Source organism: Musca autumnalis, unplaced genomic scaffold (genome assembly GCF_047663935.1).
Source record: "Musca autumnalis isolate F117 unplaced genomic scaffold, ASM4766393v1 scaffold_5, whole genome shotgun sequence".
In the NCBI taxonomy this organism is placed as follows: domain Eukaryota; kingdom Metazoa; phylum Arthropoda; class Insecta; order Diptera; family Muscidae; genus Musca; species Musca autumnalis.
Genome location: NW_027412088.1, coordinates 52,292,695 through 52,309,913, shown reverse-complemented (window position 1 = coordinate 52,309,913; position 17,219 = coordinate 52,292,695). Strand labels below are relative to the sequence as shown.

The 17,219-nt window shown below is 34.7% G+C and overlaps 1 protein-coding gene across 5 annotated transcripts in view; it reads left to right on the top strand.

The window, feature by feature from the left end:
- The window catches only part of LOC141405195 (uncharacterized), a 37,244-nt gene extending 21,451 nt beyond the window's left edge, over positions 1-15,793 (top strand). For all 5 annotated transcript variants that reach the window (XM_073989276.1, XM_073989272.1, XM_073989273.1 and 2 more), the window contains 5 exons: positions 11,111-11,228; positions 11,348-11,753; positions 11,822-11,970; positions 12,040-12,176; positions 13,716-15,793. In XM_073989276.1, coding sequence (XP_073845377.1) covers positions 11,111-11,228; positions 11,348-11,753; positions 11,822-11,970; positions 12,040-12,176; positions 13,716-15,470 — 2,565 coding nt within the window. In that variant the 3' untranslated portion in view covers positions 15,471-15,793. The remainder of the gene's footprint in view (positions 1-11,110; positions 11,229-11,347; positions 11,754-11,821; positions 11,971-12,039; positions 12,177-13,715) is intronic.
- The last annotated feature ends 1,426 nt before the right edge of the window (positions 15,794-17,219 follow it).

Sequence of the window (17,219 nt, the reverse complement as noted above, 5' to 3'; positions counted from 1 at the left end):
CCAATTTCTCAATTTGGTACAACGACGAACTCATCTTGTATGAAATATTTCCTGCCGCTTGCTATTGAATTTAATATTCTTCTCCAACGAGCACTGGGCCCATAACCTGATGGAAATATCCCAAATAGTTCTCGCTGTCCCAAAGGTTATTGAAAGAGGATCGAATTAGTTTAACTTCTTAGCTTACAATTCACTTTATTTCAGTTGGATAAATTACAAGTGAATGAGAGACTACAATAATCAGTGTTATCAACATTATAAACATGTTAATGTTTTGCATACAGCATATGACCAGTGATGATCACTTGCAATCAATTTACTACATTCGTAGTCACTCATTTACCATGATATACAATAATAAACAAAAAGCGTACCAATATTCATGTTGTTATAAATCATTAAGTGTAACAAACAAATCTTACAATTCCGACACAAAGCTTATTAAAATCTTGGAAAAAAAATTATTTGTATATACACCCAACTTGCAGAAATGCATATTTTTTTAGGCCCACTATTCCGAAACGGTGGCTCGTGCGTCCACGGGATAATTTTTATTGGAATCAGCATCGAAAATACCTCTAGGCCATATATTTTGGGAAGATCAAAGCTTATTAAAATCTTGGAAAAAATTTATTTGTATGTACACCCAATGAACCTCCCGAAGTGCATTTCCTGTTGGGCCCACTGTTCTGAAACGGTCACTCGTGCGTCCACGGGATAATTTTTATTGGAATCAGCATCAAAAATACCTCTAGGCCATGTATTTTGGGAAGATCAAAGCTTATTAAAATCTTGGAAAAAAAAATTATTTGTTTATACACCCGCTTATACTTGCGACGTAAAATGTTTTTTGAAGTTTAACTTTTGTTTATTGAATTCTGAATTCATTATTTTTGTATTTTCCAACAATAAAAATATAAATAAATAAAAAATAAATTTATAATTTATTTATATTTATAAAAAAAATATCATTTTAAAAAAATTTACTGAGGGGGTGGTTTAGTTTTGGCCGACACTGTATGTATTTGGATAACAGACATAATACGTACAAATTTATAGAGTCACAGTCAAAAGTATCCTGTTCAGTTTCTTTAATTAATTCATTAATTTGCGATTGCTAAGAGTAAATTAATGAAAATGTTTTTGTTCTTTTTTATATTTTTATTATGTCTTTTATCCAAAAATGTGTACAAAAATAATAAGGACCTGCAACCTAATAAGGCAACCGCTATTTGTATTAAAATCAAAAATAATTTAAAAAAATAAGCTACAGTGTATTATTATAAATGCATTTAAAACTAGAAAATAATTTTTCGCTTAGCATCAAGTATTATATTCTTCATCAAGATGGAATCTCTCAAATAAAACGCTCGGCGTTTAATTTTGTCACGACTTTTAATTTATATGCAAGCGTTTTATTTGAGAGATTCCATTAGTTTTAGTTTAAAATAATGCTGACTATTTTATAAACACAACTTAATATTTTCCCAATATTTCCCCTTAGGCCAACTGTCTAATTAGGGTTGAGAACCAAAGTATTCAATATTATCCAATGCTAGCTTGATTAATTTTGAACTAGTTATAAGCTAAACTGCCTATTTTGGCTTATTTGCTGATTTACAGTTTAACAAACGCTGTGCAAAAAGAATGTGTTTTTTGTTCTGTTTTTTTTTTCCAATAGGGATGATTGAACATTTTCTCCTTTGCCTTTTTCGAGTGTCTACTGTTACCCACAAACACACCTTCATTTATATTACGTTGCCTGTTGCATTCCTTCTTCATACCACTACAACAAACTGTACCACATGTAGTACCTCGATCAACTTATAATGAATGTTGGTTTTATATGAAATTTATTTAGAAAATGCAAATGCGAATTATTTATACATTTTATTATTTTCTTCAAAAACAAAAAACACGTTGAAAAAGTCCATTTTCATTGTCAATTTGTTTGATGTCTCGGTGACTTCAACAAATTTACAGTTAGTTGAAATGTTATGCAGAGATGGACATTGTGTACCTTTTTCTGTTCAGCTCTATATGATTTTTAAACCAATTTACATGTACATAGTATGTACATATTTGGTTGTAGAAAATTTATAATAAACTATTTTTAAACTGGTTGATAAAATTCAGACAGGGAAAATACACAACAGAAGAATATTGATTAAAGTAAAATCCTGATAACTTACTCTCGGAAAAAATGTATTATATTTATTTTTTACGAAACATATATTTTATGCATTTTATTCAGTACCTCTACTGAGGTTGCATAGCCGAATTGGTTGAGAGTCTGACGTTGCGATTTATCGGTCTTGGGTTCAAATCTCAATGGAGTTTTGATTACATAAAGTTGTTTATTTATAGTGAATATTTATTTTGTTATATTATATTTTATTATATTATATTTGACCATAAACTAACATTCGTTCAACACATAGACTATATTGTCCCAAAGGCTTACTCAATGCTGGCATTTATAAAACGCAATTCTTTGGATTTTAGTGACCCATATACACTAAAATTATTATACAATTCATTTGTAAGGTCAAAGCTAGAATACGGTTCTATTATTTGGAGCCCTTTTGTAAATATTCATATTAACAGGATAGAAAGAGTCCAAAGGAAGTTCATTAAGTATTGTTTAGCTCACTTGAACTTCTCACACCCAATTCCAAGTTATGAATCACGTTGCCTTTTAATCAATTTGGAAACATTAGAATGGAGAAGAAAAGTACAATGTATGCTATTTATCTATGACTTACTTAATTCAAATCTTGACTGTTCTTATTTATTAGAAAAAATATATTTTCACGTACCAAGTCGTAATCTACGGAATAATAATTTATTTCAAGTTGAATTTCACAGAAATAATTATGTAAACAATAATCCCATTGATAGAGCTTTGATAAACTACAATACGCTTAATAAAGATGTATTGGTGGACTTCAGTGCAACAAAACATCATTTAAAATACACTATTAAAAAATTTATAAAATGATATATTATATAAGTATATACATATATGAATAAAGTAAATATACATGTATTTGAAAATAGTTTAAGTTCTCACAGTCTGTAAAGAATATTGTTCTATAGACTGTAATCAGATGAAATAAAGAATATTTATTCATAAATTAATAAGACAAAATCTTTCTTTTTTGTTAAATAAATAAAAACGCAAAAAAAATAAGTCATCAAAATCAAAACTCCACAGGGATTTGAACCCAAGACCAACAGACTGCAACGACAGACTCTTAACCACTTCAGCTACGCAAGCTCCTTATCGACACTGAGTTAAACGTATACTATTAGCACTGCATCTTTCTTTTTATTACGTTTAGGGGTAGGTAGTATACACATGCACATAGTAAACATGTGCAGTCTAAGCCTAATACTATTTTTTAAAAGCCAATTTTCTCCCGCGCTTTTAAGCATCATTTTTGGTTGGAGAGAAGGAGAGAAGATAATAAAAACACAAAAGCTAAAAATAGCTATGGAAACTTTTAAGTATAGAAAAAGGCAAATAAGAGAATTCTGGAGCAAACAGACATCACAGATCGTAACACAAAATATCTTTTAAAGGGCGGTACCACTACATATCAGTTTTGAATGACAGTCAACCCTTTTCAGTATATAAAAACTATTGTTTAGCTAAAAAAATTGAAATGCATGATGTAAAGTATTATTTACAAATTAGGAAAGTAATTACATATGTACATATTCAACTAGACTTTGATATTAACGAAATATGTAGACCTCGAAGACTATCATTGTTTTTTGTCAACGTGTACTATGTTTAAAGCCTCTGGTCGTTTAAACACCACAACAAATGATTTCAAAAATTTACGTAAAACGCTGGTATATTCGAATATTTTTGTGGGTTTTTGCATTTTGTTATAGTATTGTCCGTTATCTATCATTTAATGCTTATAAAGCATTTGCCCACAATTGGGATAAAACCCAAGCTATTAAAAAAAACTCGACTTTTTTGTAATTTTCGACATTTGATGAAAAATTTGAATATGCGATAAAAGTTTAATCATACATGTTAGAATCGTATAAAGCCAGGGATTTATTAGGAATATAGGTAGTAAGAGTATTTTCTTAATCAAATACCAATGGATTGGCATATAAGGATTAGAGTTGTGCCAAAGGAACTATATGGAACTATATAGTTCACTTCGCAGTTCCAATGGCCCACATTTTTTCTTTGAACAAACTGCGTATACTTAACATCACACGTTATATTTCATGATGTTACTCATACGTTTTGGAACTAGTACAAGGAACTAGATTACCCAACTCTAATAAGGATACACCTATATTACACTTCAAAGTTTTTGGCGTTTTTAAAAGAAGGCCCGATTGCAGAAAAACTATACGTTTTAGAGAAAAAAGTTATTTCATAAAAAATACTTAAAAAAGTCTTAAAATATAATTTTCATAAACAATTTTAAGGTTTCTCGCAAAAAGAGGGTTAACTCACTTAGCGCCGAGATTTTTTTCGAGAAAACTTAAAACTTTATTTGAAAATGATAATTTCGTGACTTTCTAAGCATTTTATATAAAATACCCTTTTTCTCTAGAACGCATAGTTTTCTTGGAATCGGGCGTTCTTTAAAATGGGGAAAAGTTTGGAGGATTTTATATGTATGTATGTATGTACCTATGTGTATAAATGTTTTCAATGTGCTGGTTTTTGATTGAAAAAATACTGTTAGTACATTCCTAATAAATTCCTGAATTTATATACATACATATGTATGTAAGTAGATATAACATAAATGATTAAATTTGTATCACATGTTTAAATTTTTCATCCAAAATTACGAAAATCGGTTTTTAACCCACATAATGCCAAATGGTTGCAAATATTTACGTAAAACTCGGATATTTTCGCAAATTTTTGCATTTCGTCATAGTATTGTCTGTAATTTGTCAGTCCATGTTTACAAAGTTTCATTCGGCCTATGTATCTCCACGCAATCGCAAATTGTTATTTTTTGTAAAAAAAAATGTTTGGGGTTTTTAAAGGGTTTCTGCATATTTAATAAAATTTGTTAATTAATAAAACAAAACAAAAAATTAATAGAAAGACTTTCACCTCCTCGGGGATTTGAACCCAATCCTCTGCTATAAAACTGCGTTTGTACCGACCTCTTAGACAAATGAGCCAAAACCCGACACGATAACTCGATCGCAAACCATTATATGGTGTGGTTGGTTACTAGCAAGTTCTCATGAAGAGAGAGTTAACAGAGAACAAAGTGACTTAACAAACAACTTTCTGTAACAACTTAATTATCCTTTTCGTAGTGGGTATATACAATTTTTTTTCCAAAATCTGAATATATTTAGAATTTCTTGAAAGACATGGACTTAATAGACATTCGATGTCCTATCCAGAAAAAAATATTCCGTGGACGAACCCCTCCCCATTATTAAGTGGGGCCCCACAATAATTTCCCTTTAGCAGTTTTCGTAGTGGGAATATAAAAAATAAGTTTTTCCCAAAATCTGAATATATTTAGAATCTATTGAAAGACATGGGCTTGATGGACGTTCGATGCCCTATCCAGAAAAAAATATTCCGTGGACGAACCCCTCCCCATTATTAAGTGGGGCCCCACAATAATTTCCCTTTAGCAGTTTTCGTAGTGGGAATATAAAAAATAATTTTTTCCCAAAATCTGAATATATTTAGAATCTATTGAAAGACATGGGCTTGATGGACGTTCGATGCCCTATCCAGAAAAAAATATTCCGTGGACGAACCCCTCCCCATTATTAAGTGGGGGCCCCACAATAATTTCCCTTCAGCAGTTTTCGTAGTGGGAATATAAAAAATAATTTTTTACCAAAATCTGAATATATTTAGAATCTATTGAAAGACATGGGCTTGATGGTCATTCAATGCTCTATCCAGAAAAAAATATTCCGTGGACGAACCCCTCCCCATTATTAAGTGGGGGGCCCCACAATAATTTCCCTTTAGCAGTTTTCGTAGTGGGAATATAAAAAATAATTTTTTTCCCAAAATCTGAATATATTTAGAATCTATTGAAAGACATGGGCTTGATGGTCATTCGATGCCCTATCCAGAAAAAAATATTCCGTGGACGCACGAGCCACCGTTTCATAACAGTGGGCCCAACAGGAAATGCACTTCGGGAGGTTCATTGGGTGTACATGCAAATAAATTTTTTTCCAAGATTTTAATAAGCTTTGATCTTCCCAAAATACATGGCCTAGAGGTATTTTCGATGCTGATTCCAATAAAAATTATCCCGTGGACGCACGAGCCACCGTTTCAGAACAGTGGGCCTAACAAAATATGCATGTCTGCAAGTTGGGTGTATAAACAAATAATTTTTTTTCCAAGATATTAATAAGCTTTGATCTTCCCAAAATACATGGCCTAGAGGTATTTTTGATGCTGATTCCAATAAAAATTATCCCGTGGACGCACGAGTCACCGTTTCAGAACAGTGGGCCTAACAAAATATGCATGTCTGCAAGTTGGGTGTATATACAAATTATTTTTTTCCAAGATTTTAATAAGCTTTGATCTTCCCAAAATACATGGCCTAGAGGTATTTTTGATGCTGATTCCAATAAAAATTATTCCGTGGACGCACGAGTCACCGTTTCAGAACAGTGGGCCTAACAAAATATGCATGTCTTCAAGTTGGGTGTATATACAAATTATTTTTTTTTCCAAGATTTTAATAAGCTTTAATCTTTCCAAAATATATGGCCTAGAGGTATTTTCGATGCTGATTCCAATAAAAATTATCCCGTGGACGCACGAGCCACCGTTTCCGAAAAGTGGGCCTAACAAAATATGCATGTCTGCAAGTTGGGTGTATATACAAATAATTTTTTTCCAAGATTTTAATAAGCTTTGATCTTCCCAAAATACATGGCCTAGAGGTATTTTCGATGCTGATTCCAATAAAAATTATCCCGTGGACGCACGAGCCACCGTTTCGGAATAGTGGGCCTAACAAAATATGCATGTCTGCAAGTTGGGTGTATATACAAATAATTTTTTTCCAAGATTTTAATAAGCTTTGATCTTCCCAAAATACATGGCCTAGAGGTATTTTCGATGCTGATTCCAATAAAAATTATCCCGTGGACGCACGAGTCACCGTTTCAGAACAGTGGGCCTAACAAAATATGCATGTCTTCAAGTTGGGTGTATATACAAATTATTTTTTTTTCCAAGATTTTAATAAGCTTTAATCTTTCCAAAATATATGGCCTAGAGGTATTTTCGATGCTGATTCCAATAAAAATTATCCCGTGGACGCACGAGCCACCGTTTCCGAAAAGTGGGCCTAACAAAATATGCATGTCTGCAAGTTGGGTGTATAAACAAATAATTTTTTTTCCAAGATTTTAATAAGCTTTGATCTTCCCAAAATACATGGCCTAGAGGTATTTTTGATGCTGATTCCAATAAAAATTATTCCGTGGACGCACGAGCCACCGTTTCCGAAAAGTGGGCCTAACAAAATATGCATGTCTGCAAGTTGGGTGTATATACAAATAATTTTTTTTCCAAGATTTTAATAAGCTTTGATCTTCCCAAAATACATGGCCTAGAGGTATTTTTGATGCTGATTCCAATAAAAATTATCCCGTGGACGCACGAGTCACCGTTTCAGAACAGTGGGCCTAACAAAATATGCATGTCTGCAAGTTGGGTGTATATACAAATTATTTTTTTTCCAAGATTTTAATAAGCTTTGATCTTCCCAAAATACATGGCCTAGAGGTATTTTTGATGCTGATTCCAATAAAAATTATTCCGTGGACGCACGAGTCACCGTTTCAGAACAGTGGGCCTAACAAAATATGCATGTCTGCAAGTTGGGTGTATATACAAATTATTTTTTTTCCAAGATTTTAATAAGCTTTGATCTTCCCAAAATACATGGCCTAGAGGTATTTTCGATGCTGATTCCAATAAAAATTATCCCGTGGACGCACGAGCCACCGTTTCCGAAAAGTGGGCCTAACAAAATATGCATGTCTGCAAGTTGGGTGTATATACAAATAATTTTTTTTCCAAGATTTTAATAAGCTTTGATCTTCCCAAAATACATGGCCTAGAGGTATTTTCGATGCTGATTCCAATAAAAATTATTCCGTGGACGCACGAGCCACCGTTTCGGAATAGTGGGCCTAACAAAATATGCATGTCTGCAAGTTGGGTGTATATACAAATTATTTTTTTTCCAAGATTTTAATAAGCTTTGATCTTCCCAAAATACATGGCCTAGAGGCATTTTTGATGCTGATTCCAATGAAAATTATCCCGTGGACGCACGAGCCACCGTTTCAGAACAGTGGGCCCAACAGGAAATGCACTTCGGGAGGTTCATTGGGTGTACATGCAAATAAATTTTTTTCCAAGATTTTAATAAGCTTTGATCTTCCCAAAATACATGGCCTAGAGGTATTTTCGATGCTGATTCCAATAAAAATTATCCCGTGGACGCACGAGCCACCGTTTCAGAACAGTGGGCCTAACAAAATATGCATGTCTGCAAGTTGGGTGTATATACAAATAATTTTTTCCAAGATTTTAATAAGCTTTGATCTTCCCAAAATACATGGCCTAGAGGTATTTTCGATGCTGATTCCAATAAAAATTATCCCGTGGACGCACGAGTCACCGTTTCAGAACAGTAGGCCTAACAAAATATGCATGTCTGCAAGTTGGGTGTATATACAAATTATTTTTTTCCAATATTTTAATAAGCTTTGATCTTCCCAAAATACATGGCCTAGAGGTATTTTTGATGCTGATTCCAATAAAAATTATCCCGTGGACGCACGAGTCACCGTTTCAGAACAGTGGGCCTAACAAAATATGCATGTCTGCAAGTTGGGTGTATATACAAATTATTTTTTTTCCAAGATTTTAATAAGCTTTGATCTTCCCAAAATACATGGCCTAGAGGTATTTTTGATGCTGATTCCAATAAAAATTATCCCGTGGACGCACGAGTCACCGTTTCAGAACAGTGGGCCTAACAAAATATGCATGTCTGCAAGTTGGGTGTATATACAAATTATTTTTTTCCAAGATTTTAATAAGCTTTGATCTTCCCAAAATACATGGCCTAGAGGTATTTTTGATGCTGATTCCAATAAAAATTATCCCGTGGACGCACGAGTGACCGTTTCAGAACAGTGGGCCCAACAGGAAATGCACTTCGGGAGGTTCATTGGGTGTACATACAAATAAATTTTTTCCAAGATTTAAATAAGCTTTGATCTTCCCAAAATATATGGCCTAGAGGTATTTTCGATGCTGATTCCAATAAAAATTATCCCGTGGACGCACGAGCCACCGTTTCGGAATAGTGGGCCTAAAAAAATATGCATTTCTGCAAGTTGGGTGTATATACAAATAATTTTTTTTCCAAGATTTTAATAAGCTTTGATCTTCCCAAAATACATGGCCTAGAGGTATTTTCGATGCTGATTCCAATAAAAATTATCCCGCGGACGCACGATCCACCGTTTCAGAACAGTGGGCCCAACAGGAAATGCACTTCGAGAGGTTCATTGGGTGTACATACAAATAAATTTTTTTCCAAGATTTTAATAAGCATTGATCTTCCCAAAATACATGGCCTAGGGGTATTTTCGATGCTGATTCCGACAAAAATTATTTCATCGACGCACGAGGCACCGTTTTTGAATAGTGGGCCAAACAATATATAAACTTCATCAAATTTTCTCTTGGGGATATATCAAATAATTGTTTACCAGCCTCTGAACATATATAGAAAAATCCGACATTCATGGCCTGTAGGCATTTTCGATGTTGATTACAAAAAAAATTATTCCGCCGGCGCACCCATCACCGTTTTTGAACAGTGGTTCCAGCAGTATGCACATCAGCAAATTTGCGTATTAAAATTTGTAATTAAATTTGTCCAATTTTAATTTAATATTTCACCTTATATTGGAATTTGTGATTAAATTTGTCCAATTTCAATTTAAAATGTCACCTTATATTGGAATTTGTGATTAAATTTGTCCAATTTAAATTTAAAATGTCATCTCATAATCACCCTGTTATTGGTGTGCGCCTTTGCTAAAATTAAATTTTCCAATTTAAATTCCAATTTATTTTCACACACATATAGAACCACCAAAGTAATTTGCACAAATCCTTTGTCAGATGTGGAAAACTTTTACAACATCCCATCCTGGACAAGGGAGACTTCTCTCATATCAATGAGTGCACCCCGATTCATATTTAGCTCAATAATATGGGACCTACTGTTTATCGCCGAGTCTGAACGGCGTGTCTTAGGACAACACTTGTGGAGAAGTTTTTCAAGGCTGAAATACTCAGGAAATGTCGCCAACATTACTGAGGGGTATTTTGCCACCATTGAAAAATGTTTGATGTTGCCTGGCCGGGGAATCGAACCCCCGACCTTGTGCGTGCAAGGCGGGCGTGCAAACCATTACACCACGGTGGCACCCAAAAAAAACTACTTATAATTACAACTTAAGGACGTGTGTGTCCATTGCCAACAAATATTGGGCAAAAAAATTGTCTTCATCTGCACAGTAAGTCATAACGCGATCTGTATATTAAAGTGGCTTAAATACCTCATAAGATAGCATAATCAGTAGATTGTTTATGGTAGTAACCCATAGGAGGTGTTTATAAGGTGCCTTCTAGTGGCGCTCCTACGCTAAAATTGTTCCTTATATTTACCTCGTGCAGCCCTAGTCTACCCTTCTGATCTTTAGAAGCTATTATTTCCAAAATCACAGATCTCTACCTTGTTTCATGTATTCCGCTTGGAACTTCTAATCCCAGCTGAAGCTATAAAAATTCTCATTCTGAGAACTGTCGTTATTATAGAATATCAAAGCCTTTTTTGTAGAATATGAAATAATGATATTTTTATATTATTTTTAAGAATTACTATAATAAAAAAGTAAAGACCTTGTCCTACACTGTATAATATGGTTTTTTGTTTTAATTCTATTTTTCTTGTGAAATTAACGTGAACATGCAAATATTAACACTTTGGTTTTCATTTTTTTGTTTGTTTATTTGCAGTGCGGCATTATTTTATCAATTGTTTTACTTGTGGCCAGCAATTGGGTAACACGAATCTGTTGTCATTATCTCATCAAAACATCACTACTCACACGAAGAAGAAGTTTCGAACTCTTGGGTAAGTTCTTACATTTCGTAAGAGCATATTAAGAAAGAAGAAAAAAAATAAAACAAAAAACGTAACCACAAGCTTTCAATGATATGCAATGTCGCCGTCTCTTTATTTTTTTTTTGTAGGTTTTCATGCATTTGGTACGTCTGGCAAATTATTGGTAGAATTATGTATCATTGGTTATCTACTGGGTACGTGTATTACCTATTTTGTGGTAGTCGGTGACTTGGGACCACAGATTGTTAAGAAAATGTTGTCACTGGAACATGACTATCATCATTTACGTACACTGTTAATGTGTGGCGTTACACTGGTTTGCATCATACCACTGGGTATGTTGAAAAATGTTAGCAGTTTGTCGACGGTGTGCACAGCATCAATTGGTTTCTATGTCTGTTTGGTTATTAAAATTATTATGGAATCAAAGACACACATTAAGGCAAATGACTGGACCACAGAAGTTGTGTATTGGCAGCCAAGTGGTGTTTTACAATGTCTGCCTATTTTCAGTATGGCTTTGTCATGCCAAATGTAAGTAGTTTTTTGTTTTAGATAATACCATGGTGTAATCATGATCATTAACGTGTTTACCCTTTAAGGCAACTTTTTGAAGTTTTCACCACCATCAATAATCAAAGTTTGGAAAAGTTAAACGGTATTGTGCGTAATGCCACCTGGATTTGTACCTTTGTCTACATTGCTGTGGGATTTTTTGGTTATGTTGCTTTTTGTACCCAAAAGTTTTCTGGTAAGTTGTTGCACCCTTTTTCTCGATATTTGTTGGAGTGTTTATTAATTGCATCTATTTTTCCAATAGGTAACATTTTAATTAATCTGTCACCATCCTTTGGCAGCGATGTTATTAAAATCGGGTTTGTTCTTTCGGTGGCCTTCAGTTTTCCTTTGGTTATATTTCCTTGCCGCGCTAGTCTGTATTCCTTGTTATATCGCAAGGTAAGTATCAGAGCAAATTTCAAATTTCTTCAAAGACACCGCAGGAATTAATGGACCCAACTACGTTGACGTTTATGATATGGTCGAAAACCCTATTGCCCTATCGAAATAGTACCAGTGAGCGGGGAGTGGGATTAGTTAGGTTTGTCCAATTTAAAGGACAGCGTCATTGTCGTCATTGCTATTTATTGTGGTTTTATTATTCGGCATAATATACGGACTGGATTCGGATCGATGATAAAAAAAATTTCGATTTAAAGGAAAATTTTGTTCGCCTTAGCCGAGATTTGTTCCTGTCCATAGGAGAAGGTCTTAAATCCCCGGCCGAAGGCCGGCTATATATGAAACAATTTCAATTTAAACTAAACTTATCGTCGAAACCAAGGGATTTTTGGAACTTTCGGAGCCTATATCTCGGGAAGTATGAGCTTCCTGCCCATGATATATATATTGACGTGATCAGCACTGCAAGTCCAATCTGTGGAAAAAATTTCAGATCGAAACGAATCCAGTCCAAACATTCAACCTGCTCCCATCATTCATACCTTGTGATCCAAAACCAAATTTTATCAGTGCATGAATTTGTTTGGTTTGTCACATTGGTATCCCCCACACAATAAACTGCATTTAAAAGATTGCTCATCACAGTAGTCAAAACATAAGATTCTTTAACAGACTCACAGACAGGATATTTATAATTAAATTGCAGTGGGCTCTTCCGAGATAATATTTAAGAACCAGTGACCATTAGGCGCAAGGAGCATAGCAACTACTGCATTTTACAGTGTTGTTATGGCTATAACATTCTGAGAAAGGGTTGGGGGAATTGTATTTTCTGTTATTCCAATCCATTTAATCTTACTTGATTTACTAGGCATAAGTCAAGTGTAATTCTGCTGAGGTATATGTACTGAATGCAATAAACTGACTAAAGGCATCGTTCCCGAACTCTAGAATATTGAAAAGATTTTCTGAAGGTTACAAGGCAAAGATTCAGTAAGCATCAATTGTATTGTATGACCTCTTATATTGTGGTAAGCCATGATTAGCAAATACCCTGAGAATGCCTTCAGAGGACCATGTACATAGGTAGACGGAAATTCTTCCTGTTAGTCAGTATAATTCAGTTTCAGTATCTGTTTTATTATTACATAGGAAGCTACCTAATAATTAGTGCTACAAGTCCGCACAATACACTTTACTCTTTCCCCTGCCCAGCCAAACTTGTTCAACTAACAACAAAATAATTGTTTATCACATCCAGTGGAAATAGTACAGTCACGGTTAAAAATAATGTCTACCTAGCCTACCAACCTCATCCTTTATATATGCCTTGACTGTGATCTGAGAGAAAGGTGAGGGGAAGATGTAATGCCAGATCGCTTCCACTCCTGATTGAATAGGGTTTTTGGCGTCGAACATTTTGGTGGGATCGTAATAAGGCTGAATACTCTTACCAGGTTTTTTTTACTCTCTCCTTATAATTTCTCTTTGCAGTGTAAGTTGTCAGTTTAATTATCAAATCATATTTTTTTCTAGGGCCAAATGGATGTCTCCGCCTATATACCAGAAACCAGATTCAAAGCCATCACTCTTTTCATAGTAATTTTCTCCTTGTGTGTGGCCCTAACCATACCTTCAGTTGAATTAATTATTGGTCTTGTTGGTTCCACTATCGGTGTTGCAATTTGTGTAATGTTTCCCGCCGCTTGCTTCCGCTCAATTATTCGCAAAAATAGCATGGAACGTAGTCTGGCTCAGCTAATAATCATTGGTGGTTTTTGCCTAATGATCTTGGGTACATATGCCAATCTATCGGCAATTGATGAAAAATCTTCTGGAGCTCATTTGGAAGTACCAAAAATTGATGAAAAACTGCTACAGAAGCCTTCAGAAGCACCTCATGATTTCTTGGATGAAAAAATTAAAAATATCGAAAAAGCTATGGAAGAAAAATATGCCAAAGTTGAGGAGGAGAATAAAAATCAAGGTATCAAACAAAATCTGGAACCACCACTTAAGGCAAATAATTCCCAAATAACACCAAAGCTGACGAAACCATCACTGCCACCTCCATTGCCTGTGGATGAAATACACACACAAAATGAAGATGCAAAACCCCAGAAAATTGAAGAAGTCCAACCTCCGCTGGTATTGTTGGAAAAGAAAAATCCCCCACCAGCTAAAGAAGAAGAAATAAAAATAAAGGAAAAGGAAACAGAAACAGAAATTAAAGCAAATCCCGAAATTAAAATTGTTGAAACCCCTGCAGAAAGTGAAAAGAAATTGGAAGATTTGAAGAAAACCACACCAAGCGCTGCTATATTACCACAACAAACCATTGATCACGATGCCATTCGCAAAGACGAAGAAATTGCCAAAGAAGAAATGAAAATAGAAAAGAAGCAGGAAAATGAGGAACTAAAGAAAACCAAGGAAGAATTGGAAAAAACAAAAGATCTGCTTGAGAAAAAAGTTGAAGAGCTGAAGGAGGAACTTGTCAAGCAAAATCAGGAAACACAAAATTTAGTTGTAGAAAAACTAGGTGAAGTTGTAGAGAAATTTGAAGAAATCGAGCGTAAAGTACAAAATCAACAAGTTGAAAATGCGCCTATTGCTGCGAAACAGATTGCCAAAGAAGAAGAAACAGAAAAAGTGATTAAACCTAAGGAAGACTTGAACCCAATAAATGATACAAATGGCGGCGAGCTGAAACCATCCAGTAAAGGATCACTAATTTCCATATTGACTGATAATAGAAATTTAAGTAAAGATCTCCAACCACAAGAATCTGCAGTTTACGAACCATTGTCCTATAAAACAGGCGAGTTGATTGAGCATGCTCGTAATGGTAGTAATCTAGAGAAACGTTTACCCTTGCCATTGGCTTTACTTATCAATGCATCACAAGCTAAAATGAATGAAACTAACACTCAAAAACTTAATCAAACTCTTAGTGTGGTAAATTTAAGCAACACAAATAAAACCACAGTAACTGAAAAGGAAGATAAAATCAATGTTGATTCTATACGAAGAGAAATTTTACAATTACAAGAAAACTCCGATAACAATAATCCCACCAAACAAACTCTACCATTGGACAATAACAAAGACCACAACCAAGACACACATCGCATTAAAAGATCAAATATTATGTTGGAGGATAATTGTCTACCGGAACCAAATATTGACAACTTAATATCGTCCAGTTTAAGTAATGGGGCCGCTGCCGCCGGTGGGGGTTTGGAAATGAAAATTGGTCGTGATTTAAAATCGATTAATAGTGAAGATTAATTTATTTTACATTGTTTTATAATGATTCCCAATGGCATTTAGTAGTATCATACCATAACTAAGAGACAATTAACATTTAAGAAATCGAATGAAATGAAAACTAACTGTACCTTTTTAGTATTGTTTTAAGCTTAATATTAAGAAAGAAATACAAAAAATAATAAACATATGACGTTTATATTTATTTATTTGTAAATAAATAATTCTATGTATGTATATACCTATAAAGAGGAAATAAGAAACAGGAAATGCAATGCAAAAATTAATTTTTTAAATAAGAAAGAGAATTGTAAATAAAGAGATATATTGATATTTTAGATAAATTTTATTATAGTTGTTTTCTTATCTATGTGGGATTAGGGCAACGCAGTGGTGGAAGATACAAAGGAATGGTTCTGATAGGATCTTTAAGAGCGATATTGGTCGGTAAATGTAGGTTTGCAGGCACTGCTGCTTTGTCTTGTCAGCGGGTTCAGTTGGTTCCACAGAGGAATTTTTAAAAAGAATTTTTGGAGGACTAAGAGAGGGCTATAAACGTGGATTTAAAATAAATGGATGACCAAAGGTGAACTATAAACGTGGATTATAAACGTGTATACTTACTTACTTAGCTGGCCTTTTACAGAACATTTGTTCCATAAGCCGAACTAAGAAAAAATCTCCAATACTCTCTGTTTGCTGCTGTATTTTCCCAATCTGGGATATGTAGCTTTGTGATATCTCGTTTCACTTGTTCGCTCCAACGAAGCTTTGGCCTTCCAGATCTGCGAGAACCTCCATGCGGCCCGTATTTATACGCCTTTTTAGCGGGTTCATCATCACTCATTCTTATAACATGGCCTAGCCATCGCAATCGTTGTATCTCGATTCGTTCAACTATATTGATGTCATTGTATAGTTGATACAGCTCGATGTTCATACGACGCCGATATTCGCCGTCAACACAGATTGGCCCGTAGATCTTTCGAAGAATTTTTCTCTCAAATACACAAAGCACTGCCTTATCTGCTTGAGCAAGTACCCATGCTTCGGAACCATACATTAGCACGGGTAGTATCAGTGTTTTGTACAGTGTTATTTTTGTTTGACGAGAGGTGGCTTTATTCCTAAACTGCTTACTCAGCCCAAAGTAGCATCTGTTAGCCAACACTATTCTTCTTCGTATTTCACAACTGATGTTATTTGTTGTGTTTATGGCGGTGCCGTCTTCACTGCTATCGGATACCAACAGTTTGGAAAAATGTTCTTTCCATATCCTGAGCACACTATCTGTATCAGTTACCAAATTACCTTGTTGATCTCTACAGGAGGATATTCCTGTACCAAAGCCATCAGTTTGATGCTTCACTCTTTGGTAGAATTTTCGGACTTCGTTCTGTCTCCTGTACATCTCCATTTTTTCACACTCCCTCTTTTCCATTTCTCTCTTTTTCCTGCGGAAAAGAAGTTTCTCCTCTCTCCTTTTCTCCCGATACCTCTCTCGTGCGCTACGCGTTGCTACTGATTGTAAAGTAGCCCTATATGCCGCATTTTTTCTTCGGTAGCAGCACGGCACTCCTGGTCATACCACGGATTCTTTGGTGGAGGTCTCTGGTATCCAAGTACTGATTTTGCGGCTGTTTGCATGGAGTGGGCAATATTTTGCCATTGTGCTGATATGTTATCGGGACGAGAAGCGCTATCATTAAGCAATTGGGTCAGTTGAGTGGAATATGCTGTGGCTATCTGTTGTGTTTGCAGCTTGGCGAT